At 37.9% G+C, this 12,611-nt stretch overlaps 1 protein-coding gene across 1 annotated transcript in view; it reads right to left on the bottom strand.

The window, feature by feature from the left end:
* Window positions 1–2,339: 2,339 nt before the first annotated feature.
* Spred1 (sprouty related EVH1 domain containing 1) overlaps window positions 2,340–12,611 on the bottom strand; it is a 59,857-nt gene continuing 49,585 nt past the window's right edge. The window contains exons 5-7 of the mRNA XM_052183207.1: window positions 12,305–12,463; window positions 9,038–9,139; window positions 2,340–7,290 (exon numbers count right to left, since the gene is read on the bottom strand). Of these exons, the coding sequence (XP_052039167.1) occupies window positions 6,643–7,290; window positions 9,038–9,139; window positions 12,305–12,463 (909 nt within the window). The 3' untranslated portion in view covers window positions 2,340–6,642. The remainder of the gene's footprint in view (window positions 7,291–9,037; window positions 9,140–12,304; window positions 12,464–12,611) is intronic.

The following is a 12,611-nucleotide window of genomic DNA, read 5'->3' as shown; positions in this document are numbered from 1 at the left end:
ACAGATTCTACAAACTGACTAGAACTTTATCATTATGAAGACTTGTAATGCTGCAGACCAGGAATCAGAATTTCCTTGGGCTATCCAGAATTCCTTTAGTAATAATTTTATCATGCCTCCTTCATGTCTGACATCCTTTTGCCAATCAGGTAAAACCTTTGGAATGTACTAATTTAGCAGATCAGATCATTATTTTACCCTGAAGCTCAAAAAAATTTAGTCATCATACAGCATCTGAGACCTTTAGCAATGGTGTCCTTCCACTATAATGTATTTGCCTAAGGTTCCCTTGAGTGTATGTGGGGACTGCATTTATGACTGACTTGTTCTGTGACCATAAAAGTCTATGCAATAGCTTCTTCAGCAGAATGTGCCATTTAGGGTAACCTGAATCCATGTTCCTAGGCCATATTCACTCCTACTTGGCTAAGAATAAACTGTTCATATTCTTTCTGGCACAACAGCTGTGTGTTTTGCATTGATGTAGCCTTTCTAAGAACAACAGGAGGCGGGGCCGTGTATGTGCGTGCCTGTGTGTAAAATTTATCATCAAAATTCCTTTTTATGAATTCTTCCACAGATTAAGTTGAAGAAATATTTTTAAAGCAGGAAGAAAGTATAGTAGATACAAAGAACTGTAATACAATCTTAAAGAAACTTAAGGTGACAGTTCCCGTCTGACAACGAGTTAGCAAACAGAAAGTTAGGCGAATCTCCAATTGGTCCTGCTCTTCCTTCTGACACATACACAGCCTCTTAGCTGTTAAAAGTTATTTCCTTAGTACAGCCATTATTACCTTTGAGGAAAGAGGGACAGTAATTTTGCCATGTTTAAGAAATAGTCCAATCTGGTTCTAAGACAGACTTATGGGAGAGCTGAGACAGGAATGGCCCACCATTCTTTGAGGAGCAATAAGCAACTCACTTGAGATCATTGCTTTTCCTTGGCTTCAAGGGGAAGTGTCTGCTACTGCTTTGGTGAAACAGAATCCCTGTAGGGAAACCTCACCAGTGAAGAGCATTTTACAGTAAGGGACCAGGCAGAGCAGCCAGGCCTCAAGGATCCTCCAATGCTTTACTGCAACCCAATGTTCTTACTTTTAAGGGACTCTTCATGGCTGAATAGGGGTCCAGAAATGAAGTAAAGAAGAATATATATTAAAAAAAAAGATTCCCTTATGATCTAATTGTAGAGTAAAGTAAGCACTTGATGTCACATAACCATTCCTATCCTGTGATGTGTATGTGAGGTAGTCATACACAGGCAAAAGCGCACCAGGACTCTAGAGTCAGATGAAATGTGGTAGCGACCAGGATGTTCCTTAGGAGCGCTTCTTAATCTCCCAAATCTAAGCCTCTTTCTTAGGAAAGCACAGAGCCATAAACTAAGTAATGAGTAAGTGACAAAACCAAAAAGCTCTAGCTATTTTATTAGACCTAATATTACATATGGATTTTGAATCATCATTTATTTCAAGGATCTAACTCAGATCTCATAGCGGTTAATTTTAAAGGAACTTATTCCAGCATTCAGCGATTTTTAATCATTTATGCGCATGTGTCTGTATAAATATATGCCATGTATGTATGTGTCTCCATAATCAGAGAGCATATTGGATCCCCTGGAACTGAAATTACATGTCATTGTTAACAGCCTGAATGGGTGTTGGAACCTGTCAGGTCACCCAGAAGAGCTGGCAATCACCCTTAACCATGGACGATGCCATCTACCTGTCCCCTTAAGCAATGTTGCTGCATAAATCACTGTACTGAGGCCCTGCTCAAATTTCCTGCTGTGAAACTACTCTTAAGCTTTGTATTGACTTGATGTGAACAACATAAGTAACTTTCTGAAAGCCTATAAATAATTACAATTATGTGCCATACATGACTAGGGTATATAGTTCATTCTTTGAATGACTACAACTGTAACACAATAATCTAAAAGCATTGTTTGGGTATCAAGAGGTTATCACAATTGATTCTGCCCTTACAGTTCAGCTCTTGTTTTAGCCTTATTACAAAGGCTAGTGACTAGTGCATGCACACATACACACAATGTTTCAGTTTGTTAAACATTTGCCACACATCCTTAAGGCGGGTAATTGTTGCAACTGCAGCATGGATACAAACTAGGAACTGTGTAAACTAATAACTAACAATTATCTGGAATCAAGGGTGAGGTGATGAAGTTGAACTGTAGGTGAACTTTCAGTTAAAGAATACAGCTCTGAAGAAAGAAACCACATTCAAATCAAAGTGCCCAGTTCCCTGCTTTCTTCTCCAGTGATTAGGATCTTACACAGCTATGATATGCTCTGAAGAAGTGAGAAAAGCCCTTTTAAATTTCATGATTTGGTTTAATCAGATAATTCCAGGGGAGGAGAAATCACTGAAACAAATAGTCTACCATCTGATACGTCCAATTACATGATATGACGGAACAAAAGCAGTTACAAACTCATATGTGCGTATTTACATCATATACTCACACCTCTCAGCTAGCTGGCTTTATGTAGGGAGACGCATTAGGACAGGAGTGAAGCAGGCTTCCATTGCTTATTAGAAAGATGCAGTCAGGCTCCTAGTGGGGGGAGGGGGGTTAATATACAAGTGAGGCACTTCTGAGGTCAAGGAAACAGCAAAATGTACTACACACTTGTTCACAAAAAACTGTTCACACAAAAACCTGTGCATCTTTAATACAAAGGCTTTCGACTAGGTAATTCTTGAGAAAATTTAAAAAACTAGTAACATTTGTAAGTTTAGCTTTTGGGAGCAATGGATAACAGTATACCAAAGCAACTGAAAGGTTTCTAATTGTCCAGCTGCTAGGTAACTGGTATCTTAAAAGCCCCTGTAACTTTCGGCCCCTCCCCACCTACATTTTGGTTTGTATAAATCACCTCTGCTTGTCTGTGTATGCATATTTTTAATATTTTCTGTTTGACTCACCTATGGCTCTACTATCACTTATTAGCAACTTTTTGGTGTTTCCTGTAAGACGCAGAAATGTGATCTGGATCAAATCAAGAGTAAGAGCAACATTTAGTGATGAATTGCTTTTATCAGTTAACTAAAGTTCTCCAAGTTATTTTTCAGAAAAAAGTTACACTTGTTCAATGCACTGTTGGACTACAATTAAAATTACTTTAAAACACATTAATCCAAGTTACATGTTGCAAATATAATCAGACATTCAATTTTAACAGAAAAAAGATCCATAAAATTCTCTCCACCATGTTCTCTGCACTTTGAAGACTGACATGAACACTAAGAAATGCCTGTGTGCCACTTAGTTACAGGAGAAAAGAGAGGGAGAGAAAAAGCAAGGTTCACCCAAAGAATTAGATGGCACTATACACATGAATTGAAAGTGCATTTGTATTATTTCAGAAGCTCAATTTAGGCACTGCTGAATAACCAATGAAAATAGGTAGTTCAAGTTTTTCTCTTTAAATTTTAAGTCCTGCCTCATCAACATCTACTCAGAAACATACACTCTCTAGAGTTGTCATGATAAAATACATGGTAATTATGTTTATTTTTTTAAAAAAAAAAAACTTCTCCCTGACTGGTACTGGGAAGAAAACAGGAATACCATTTTGGTAATGGCTTCTGAGTTAAAAGAAACTGGTTGTATAAATGCTTCAATACATACGCAAGTTTGATTGCCAGTTCCAAGTTTCAATAAATATTTTCAAACAGGATGTGTAGGAAAAAAAGTGCTTAAAATCTTCCAGCAACCATATGCATTTGGGGATAGACTTATTTACATTCCTTAGCGCTGTTCCTCACCTCTGGTAGGCCATGGGCACTGGCCACCCTGAACAGCACTTCTTTACTGGGCGACAGCATCACCATCTTTCAGCACTGGTCTAAAACCATCCAGCAGGTGGCAATGCAGCTCCATAAGCATTCCTGTTCAAGAAATCAAAGGCTTCCCCATAAGCCACAAGCATCCTTTGAGAACTTCAGATTGAAGCAAAGAAGCTCAATAGGTGGAGAATTCTCTAGTCATGCCATTCAGATGATTTCATTTTCATATTTACTTTTACTTTACCAGTTTTGTTGAGCCACCTGCTTAAACTTTAGATTAAAAGAGAAGTTTTAAAGAAAATGCCCAGTGGCAGTGCCAGATCTGTACAGCGAACAAGAAATCATCCTTGAATCCACCTGCACATGTTTGGAATTGGATTAAACTGTCTGTCTAATTCACAAAGGGACTCAATAACATTATATCATCAGTTTCGTTTCTGGACTGGCTTGAATTCATGAGTGCTAATTACAAAAATCCAAGGTTAAAAAAAAACCAATTTCATTATAATAGTTTTAATGAAGAGAAATGTTTAAAATTGTAAAGGAAAAATGGGAACGGGATGGCAAAATCTTAGCAGCAAAGTGGTTAAACAAACTGAAAATATTAATGCACAAACATTAAAATATTAAAGCATGTACGTTGCGTATAAAATACAGTACAGAACCAGGAGATGCACTATAGTGACTAGTGCCTAACAGAAAAGAAATGATTAATTTTGTTCTTCTCAGAAGTATATACACAGTTCATTTCCATGGCATTTCCTATATTGCCAGCAAGTTATTTTCTTTAGTTATTCACACCTTGCTCCAACCTGAATAATAATCCCAGAACTTACAAATATGAATAATCATTCACAAGGAAACCAGTATTCTATTTCAGCAATAAAAAGGAATTTTTAAAGTTAACAGTCTGCTCTAGGAAACCAAGTTTATCTGAAAATGCCAAGGATGAAGATCATCTATCTGTGTAGCAGCCTCCAATATAGAAACAGTAAAAATAAGACTGACAATTGCTGCTACAGTGTCCGGATTTGGATTTAGTTCATCCAATTGATTTAGTACAAAACTAGAAATAGCCTCTTCTTCATAACATCTATAGTTATCAATATATTTTTCTTCTTTTCAATGTGAAATAATACTTCAAGATGATCTATATACATAATGTTGTCAGTTCAAGCCGTCATATAAATATAAATGCTTTCTTAAAAAAAGTATTTTACAGACAGATAGTGTTATATATACATTGTTCAGTTTCATCTGGGGCAAAAGAAGAAAGCCAATGCAAGCCCAAGTGTGACACATCAAACGGCCGTACAGGAACGACACTGAAAACCTGTACGGTGGACTTGAAATGGTAGTGTGATTTTCGATTTTATCACTGCAGAAACTTTAAGCTATTAAAAAAAAAAAGGCAAAAAAGGCACACTGCTTAGCTTTCTTTCCCGAGGGAGTATTTTGAAAGAATCCCTCAAGAGTTTTAATAGTAACACATTAAATTAAAAAAAAAAAAAAAAGACAATTGACCTCAAAGTATTTTTAACCTGTTTGCTGGAGCATATCACACTACTTTGTAAATCACATATCCCATAATAAAAATGCTCTGCAACAGGAATGTGACGTATAAGATTTCCATTCGTAATGATGGATTAAATACTTTCTGGGAGAGTTCTGCACATGTGTTAATGCAGAGTAACTTTGCTCCTGAAATATAATAAAATGCAACTGAAAGGAATTACCATTGTTGTGAGAGTAATAAGCACAGAGGGTTAAGCTCAGAAGTCAGTGAGACGGCTCTGCTCATTCTGGCTTAGCAGAGTGATACCTGGAGAGCTCAAGCACAAACTGTCCTCACTAACTATCCAGTCAACGCTCTGCCTTGTGAAACGGTTATAAATGCAGTTTAATTCTTTGAAGGAGGAAACTCTGAAAGAAAACAACTTGCTGGCTGAATACCACAGAAACAAAACAACTAAAGGAACCCTCCATTTCTTCTCTTTATATAAAAATAAGTGTTACATTTCCATCAGAACATTAGACAATTACATCTGTGCTTTAAAAAAAAGTTGGTCACTCAAGGCTATTAGAGTATTTTAAAGATTTTAGATTTCCAGAATGTACAGATATAACTCAATATAAACTGCAGCCAAAGAGAACTGAGGATGAACTCACCAAACCTTTCACATGGATACAAACGTTATTAACTAGATGAGTTAAATACTCAACACATATGGAATGTGGTGGCAGATATGTGCACATCTACCTCAGAACTAGGAAGGGCAAGAAGTTTAATATGTCATAGTTCGTACCTTACATTTAGTTAAATATAAACATTTGTTATTTATACATAAAACTGCTTTCAAAAAACAACTAATGATTTAGTTGCACTTGTTTTATCTTTTAATTTCCCAAGTACTAACTTTTTTGTACTGAAATCACTGTCCTTTAGTGCACTTTTAATAGTTAATGTCCTAAAGAATTCAAATCTTGAAAAAGTCCCATCACCTAGTGCATAAATATAAAAATGCCAAAATTAATCCCTTTTAGTTGGATCATATTCTATGTTGACCTTTTGTAGTCAATAACCAGAAATGAATGACTTCCTTCTGAAAATGCTCTATGCTCTGTCCCAGAACACGCCATGCACTCAGGAAACGGGCATGGCTAGCATCTGTAAATCACAAGAACTGACGAGTTCTGCTTCCTCCACACATGGCCCCAATGATACCAGGCAAGAATCCAGACTGCTTGCCAACAGCTTCCACAAATCCAAGTTAGCTAATTCCTGGAGATGAAGATTTAAGCTCATGCTGGCCCTGGACTGCTTCACCCAGCAGCCTTATGTTTCCCACCACAGCACCCACATGCCTCACCACAGCGATGGCACATTCTCAAAGGGACATAGCAGCACATACATGGTACAATGAAAGACAGAGCTACCAGGGCTAACCACCTTAGGCAGAACTTGTCATCGCTAGTGTCACACGAACAAGGGTCAGAGAAGTCTCCCTCTGAGTCTGACATACAATGGTAGAGCATGCTCTCAGCACAGAGCATGCAGCTAACTTGATATATGCATCTTTTAACAGGATCTGGAGCATCCTGGCATTTCCCCCTGCCATTTTCTTCATGATTAAACCTTTCCTGGCAGTATACGCAGCGAGAACGTTCCCCATCCTCTTTTCTTCGTTTTGACTTAAATTTTAACGAGGGAGGCTGTGTCTTAAATACCACAGAGTCTTTCAGAGAACTTAACTTAGTCTCATCCCCACAGTGGTAGAGATAGTCTGACTTTTTACTGTCTTGTTTAGAAAATGGAACACTGGAGTCAGTATCATCTCTCTCCAAGTCGTTTTTCCACATGTCCGGATGTCTGTAGTCTGCATACCGACGTATTAAGATATCTCGAGGATTTATTCTAACAATCTCATCCTCATCTTGAAAGCTGACATGTCTGATTGATTTCAAAGGGACCTAGACAAGATAAAAATTACAGTAAGGACTATGGTGGTTAATTTTATGTCAATTTGGTGGAGCCCTACCTAGAGATTCATTCAAGGAGCTCTGGGACAAAGTTTTAAACGAGTTCAACACTTCAGCTGGTGGACCACATCCAATCAAATGACACCTAAAACAAAGATGACCTCCCTGTACAGCAAGATGAAGCTCTGCCAGCAGGGTGCCTTTGGACATAGGCTCTAGTTTTTCCCTCATTCTAATAATGGCTTATCTTGCATATTTCACTTTTGTTTTTCTCTAGTACTAGGAATTAAACCCAGAGCCTTATGCCTGCTAGATATGCAGTCTGCCATTGAGTTACGTCAGCTCTCTCTCTCTGCCCTTTGCATTGTAAGATAAGGTCTCACGAGGCTATTGAGACTGGCTCTGTAGGTCTGGGCCATGAGACCTGGCCTAGATTTTGGATTTGTATCCCACTGCTGGATGAGCCAATTCCTTAAAACAGAAGTTCCATCTACTCATCCCATTGATTCTGTTGCAGATTTTTAGTGCCAAGAAGCTGGGTGTCACTGTAATACAGCTTTAAAAATGTAGAAACAGATAATAGCTTTTTAACTAAAACTGTTTTATGATATAGGTCAGCACCTCAGAGAAACTACAGGAAAAATAAGGCCTATAAGGTTTTCCTGGTGAGGACCCTGAAAAAAAGAACATACTACTGGACACTGAGAGAAAGAAAATGGAAGTGACAAAATCAGTCATGTTTGGTATACTTGGAAGATAGAACACGGATATAAAGATATTCAGAAATGCTGAAGCTGTGGCAGTTTTCTTCATGTTGCTTATAATATTGTGTCTGTCTGTCTGTCTCACACACATGCGGAAGGACTAATTGGATAATCTCCAGTGTAACTTTATTACAAACACTGGGGAAGTGGAGAGGATACCAGGCATAGAGCTGGATAAAGCAAATGCTGCCAATACGGATGAAAGCAGCCAGGACAGGATGAAGACAGAAGGTTGGATCTCCAGATCTCTTCAAAACATGCCAAGAGGCCTGTGTGGCTCCGGGCATGCCCTCTCTCCAATAAAGGAGCCTGATTCTGAAGATAAGGCTGAGGTCTCCTGCAGATTCAGAGGGAAGGCTAGTCTCCTTTTCAGTAGACAATGCATGCTGTGATGCAGAAGCATGAAGGACTACCAAATCAAGAGCAAAACAGAACAGACACGAAACCAAAGAGGATTAATTCCAAGTCCTAAACTGGAATGAAATGCTTATTATGGTTTTGCCTTCCTGAGGAGGAGCTATGAGTACCTTCACTTCAGCCTCTCACTTCTATAATGGGATTATTTCTACCCTATGCCTAACACTATTCTAGAAGTATCTTCTTTCTATCTGGTTCCACAGCTGGAGAGGAATTCTGTCTCAAGATGAATCATTTCTCCAGGGTCACCCACGCTTTGGTGGGATGACAGCTTAAGGCGTAGCTAGGGCTTAGAGTAGAAGAGTAGATGTTGGAGCAGAATAAACCTTTGGGACTCTTGGATGCAGGTGCGTGTTATTCTGTGTAGGGGAAAGATGCATGCACTACATTAGCAACATACCAGTTCCTGTTTGTCCTATCTGATGATGCAGTTCAAAAACCACTCACACTGAATGGAGTTTAGGCATACAGATGCGGCAGATACACTCTTGGATTAAATTACTCTTGGATGCTAAACTGCAGCATTTTAGACCAGGAGATAAATGAGCATTACTTACCCTAGTTTGGGACTTTAGGCTCCCACATTCCTTAGATAGCTGCCGCTGTACGTATTCCATACTTCGGCTCTGAATATCTAGGCCTTGCTGACTGAATGGTATCTAAAATTCCAATAATTTCTATAGTAAGTGACAGCAGTATAGATGTCCTATTTTCAACAAAACCAAGTACAATATACATTTCAAAACTATAAAGTTATCTCTAACCAGCCCCTGTTCCCCCCCCCCCCCACATACACACAACCCCGCCCAAAACCCTCTTAATAAAAAGCAGAACAAGTAAGGGGCTGGAGACAGCTCAGTGGTCACAAGCACTTGCTACTCTTGCAGAGGACCTGCATTTGGTTCCCAGCACTCACATGATGGCTCACAGCCACTGGTAACTGAGTTCTAGGGATTCAAGCTCTTTTCTGACCTCCTCAGGCACCAAACATGCGTGTGATGTACAACATACTTGTAGGCAAAATATTCATACACACAAACTAAAGAAATCTTTAAAAAAAAAAAAAAAGAAAAGCAGAATCATTTCTTCCCCATTTTACCTTTGAACAGAAAAACATGTTCCTATTTGTGTAAAACACCGCATTTAAAGATCCAATTTAGCAAGTAACATCTTGCAGCAAACAAGGCAGTAAGGAGGTATGGCAGCCATGCCTGTAATCCCAGCACTTTGGAGGCTTCTGAGGGAGGATCACTAAAGACAATCTGGTCTACAAAATGGGAGTACTAGTCTAGTGTGAACTACAAAGTAAAATCCTGTCAGAGCAACAATTATCTGTCAAGCGCTGACTGCCAGGAGGACTTCTTTGTGGGGAGAGTTCTTCAGCAACAAGAATCAGCATCAACAGTGGCTGCTGGTGGTGACGAGGTGGGGAATGGGACAATAACCCTGATGGTTTATCCAGAGTAACAGAAGTGCTCTGGAATTGCAAATATATCAAAACACCAAATGTTAAATTTTCTGGCATATGAATTATGTTTTTTAAAAACTCAGAAGGGCAGTCAATGACCTGATAAGATTTCTTAGCTTGAGTTGTAAAGAACATTTAAGAATAGAAACACATTATGGCTAAAACTTTATTAGAATTTTATTGGAATTACTTTTTAGACTCCCCATACCAATCATTATTATCAGTGTTTCAGTCATTTCTGTTTTCTGTTTTCTTTTTATTGTTTGTACTGAAACATTCTGATCCAAACCTTGTCACATTTAATAAAAGTGTAATCTGAAAATGAAAGTAAAACCAAAACAACAGTAAATAGAAGAGCCTTACAGAGATGAAATTAAGAGAAAAACTTTTTTGGCTTAGTATAATGACCTCAAGTTAAATACTAAATACATAATCTTAATGGCTGGGGTTACAGCTATGGGACAAAGCATGTGCCTGCATTCAATCCACAGTGCTACAAGAAAAGAAAAATCCCAAAATCGCCTATAAATTTTTTTGTAGGAATAGTCTTTAAAAGTAAAAATGTCCATTTTCGCTTATTATCCCTATTGTACTCTCAAAAATCACACATACACACCCATATAAACACATACACAATCTGTAGCTATTCAGTTTAATGGATCAATAAGACAGATATTGTTCTCTTATGCAATGTTTAAGTGAAAAGACAAATGGACAATGCTGCTTTTATACTCTTTTACCAATGATGTTAAAAGATACACCTCAATTAAGTGCTGCTCTGAAAACACTGGAAATTACATACTATTTCTACAATCTTTAGGATAATTTATCAGTTGGAAAACCAGAGAAGATGCTCTTTCAAAGTTAGTGATAAGAGAGTTTTTCAAAAGGTTCCACTCATAATGGCAATAAAATACAAAGGAGTAAATTTGACACAGTCTCTTTTCAAGAAAATGTTAAAAGAAACAAACAGAAAAAGAAGGCTATATTACTTTCACGAGTGGCACCAAAGTCTCCCTAAGCTAATGCACAGATCCAAAACAATATCAAATATAAAACACACAAAAAATTTAAAATTAAACTTAAAGTTATCAAGCTGCTAAGTTACAACACTTGCTGCACATCATTTCTTACAGAGATGGGATTCTAAAGTAAAGATGAGAATGGTACAGGTGCAGAGACAAGAAGGCAACATATCACATCAGAAACACTAGAAGCAGGTCTAGTCACACAGGGAAACTTGGTTTGTGACATGGGGCACTGTGCACTAATATACAAATCGGGTCTATGTAGGGAATAAAGACAACGGAGCTCCACCCCAGAAGTGTGGATGATGTTTTACTCTTGGTAAATATGAAAATATCATTATCAAACCCATCATTTTATATATTAACACTTAACAAATAAATATATAGTGTTAAAGGAAACTAGCTCATCAAATTTAACTCCTATTAATTGAGACTGCATTACCTATCTTGTTCTGCCTATAATCTTTGAGATCGGGAAACATTTCAATTATAAGAGACTAGGAATAATACTGTTTTCTTTATTTAATAAAATGCTTTTCCTACGTGCTTTATATATCACATTTTATCACCATAATTTCATAACTTTTGGAGGTAAATTCTGGTATTACCTAACTTACAGACCAGAACATTAGACCATGAAGAGGTTGTAAGGCATTTACCTCACAAAGACTTGGTTCCAAAATAATGCAAGAATATCCTTGCAAATTAGTAAGAAAAGACCAGAGAACTCAATGAGTTTGCTCAACATAGTAGCAATCAGAAAAGTAAAACTTAAAATTACAACAAAATACTATTTATTTCCACCTACTGATTACTTCAGGATAAAAGAAAAGAGGAGGAATGATAGAAGTGGTTGTCTAGGAAGGGTCCGCTGCCTGTGGGAATGCAGGTGGCAAGGTTATTTCAAATTGTTTTTGAGTAAAACTGACAATGTAGAAAAATGTTCTACGTTGTCGCTGGTTTCTTGTACAACCCAGTACACAACTATGTAGTCAATTTTATGAAAAACATACTAGATAAAATGCCAAGGTGTTTCCCACAGTATGAACATTCAATGACCCAGTGCCTGCCGGCTCTCTCCATCTTTTCCTTTGCTTTTAATATGTATGATTTTCTACCAGATCACAGACACCTTTCCTCATGGTGCTCTCTGTAATAGAGACTGCATATCTCTTCCTGAAATCAACTGTGGAAGTTCTAGGTTCCCTCTATGTAGCCATGATAGAGTTTCTTAACATGAAGAAGAGCAGAGGGCATTGGCATATTGGCAGAGGGCACACCAGCTCTTCTATGTAAGCAGTGCATGTAAAGAATATTCATCTTCTCACCTGGCTGACTTGGCTTTGCAAGTAGACTCTTCTGGCATTCAGATCTTCAAAGGGTAATGGTCTTATGTCTGAGCTTCTGTAAGGGTCACTGGTAACAACTGTCTCTTGCTGGAAAAAGTGATCTTTCACTAGGGAACGGGAAGTGTCCTCTTCAGTTGTCTGATAAGAACAGCATCAACAGAGAAAGATACTTCAGCACATTAGTAAGCCTATGCCACTACCAGCACTATGAAAGGCAATCCCCTGAACTCAAAGTACACAATAAAAAGAAATTTAGGACACAAATTTTGTGAATGAAATGGACTTT

Source organism: Apodemus sylvaticus, chromosome 5 (genome assembly GCF_947179515.1).
Source record: "Apodemus sylvaticus chromosome 5, mApoSyl1.1, whole genome shotgun sequence".
In the NCBI taxonomy this organism is placed as follows: domain Eukaryota; kingdom Metazoa; phylum Chordata; class Mammalia; order Rodentia; family Muridae; genus Apodemus; species Apodemus sylvaticus.
Note: the sequence above shows the minus strand (reverse complement) of the source record. Positions and strands in the feature narration are given on the sequence as shown.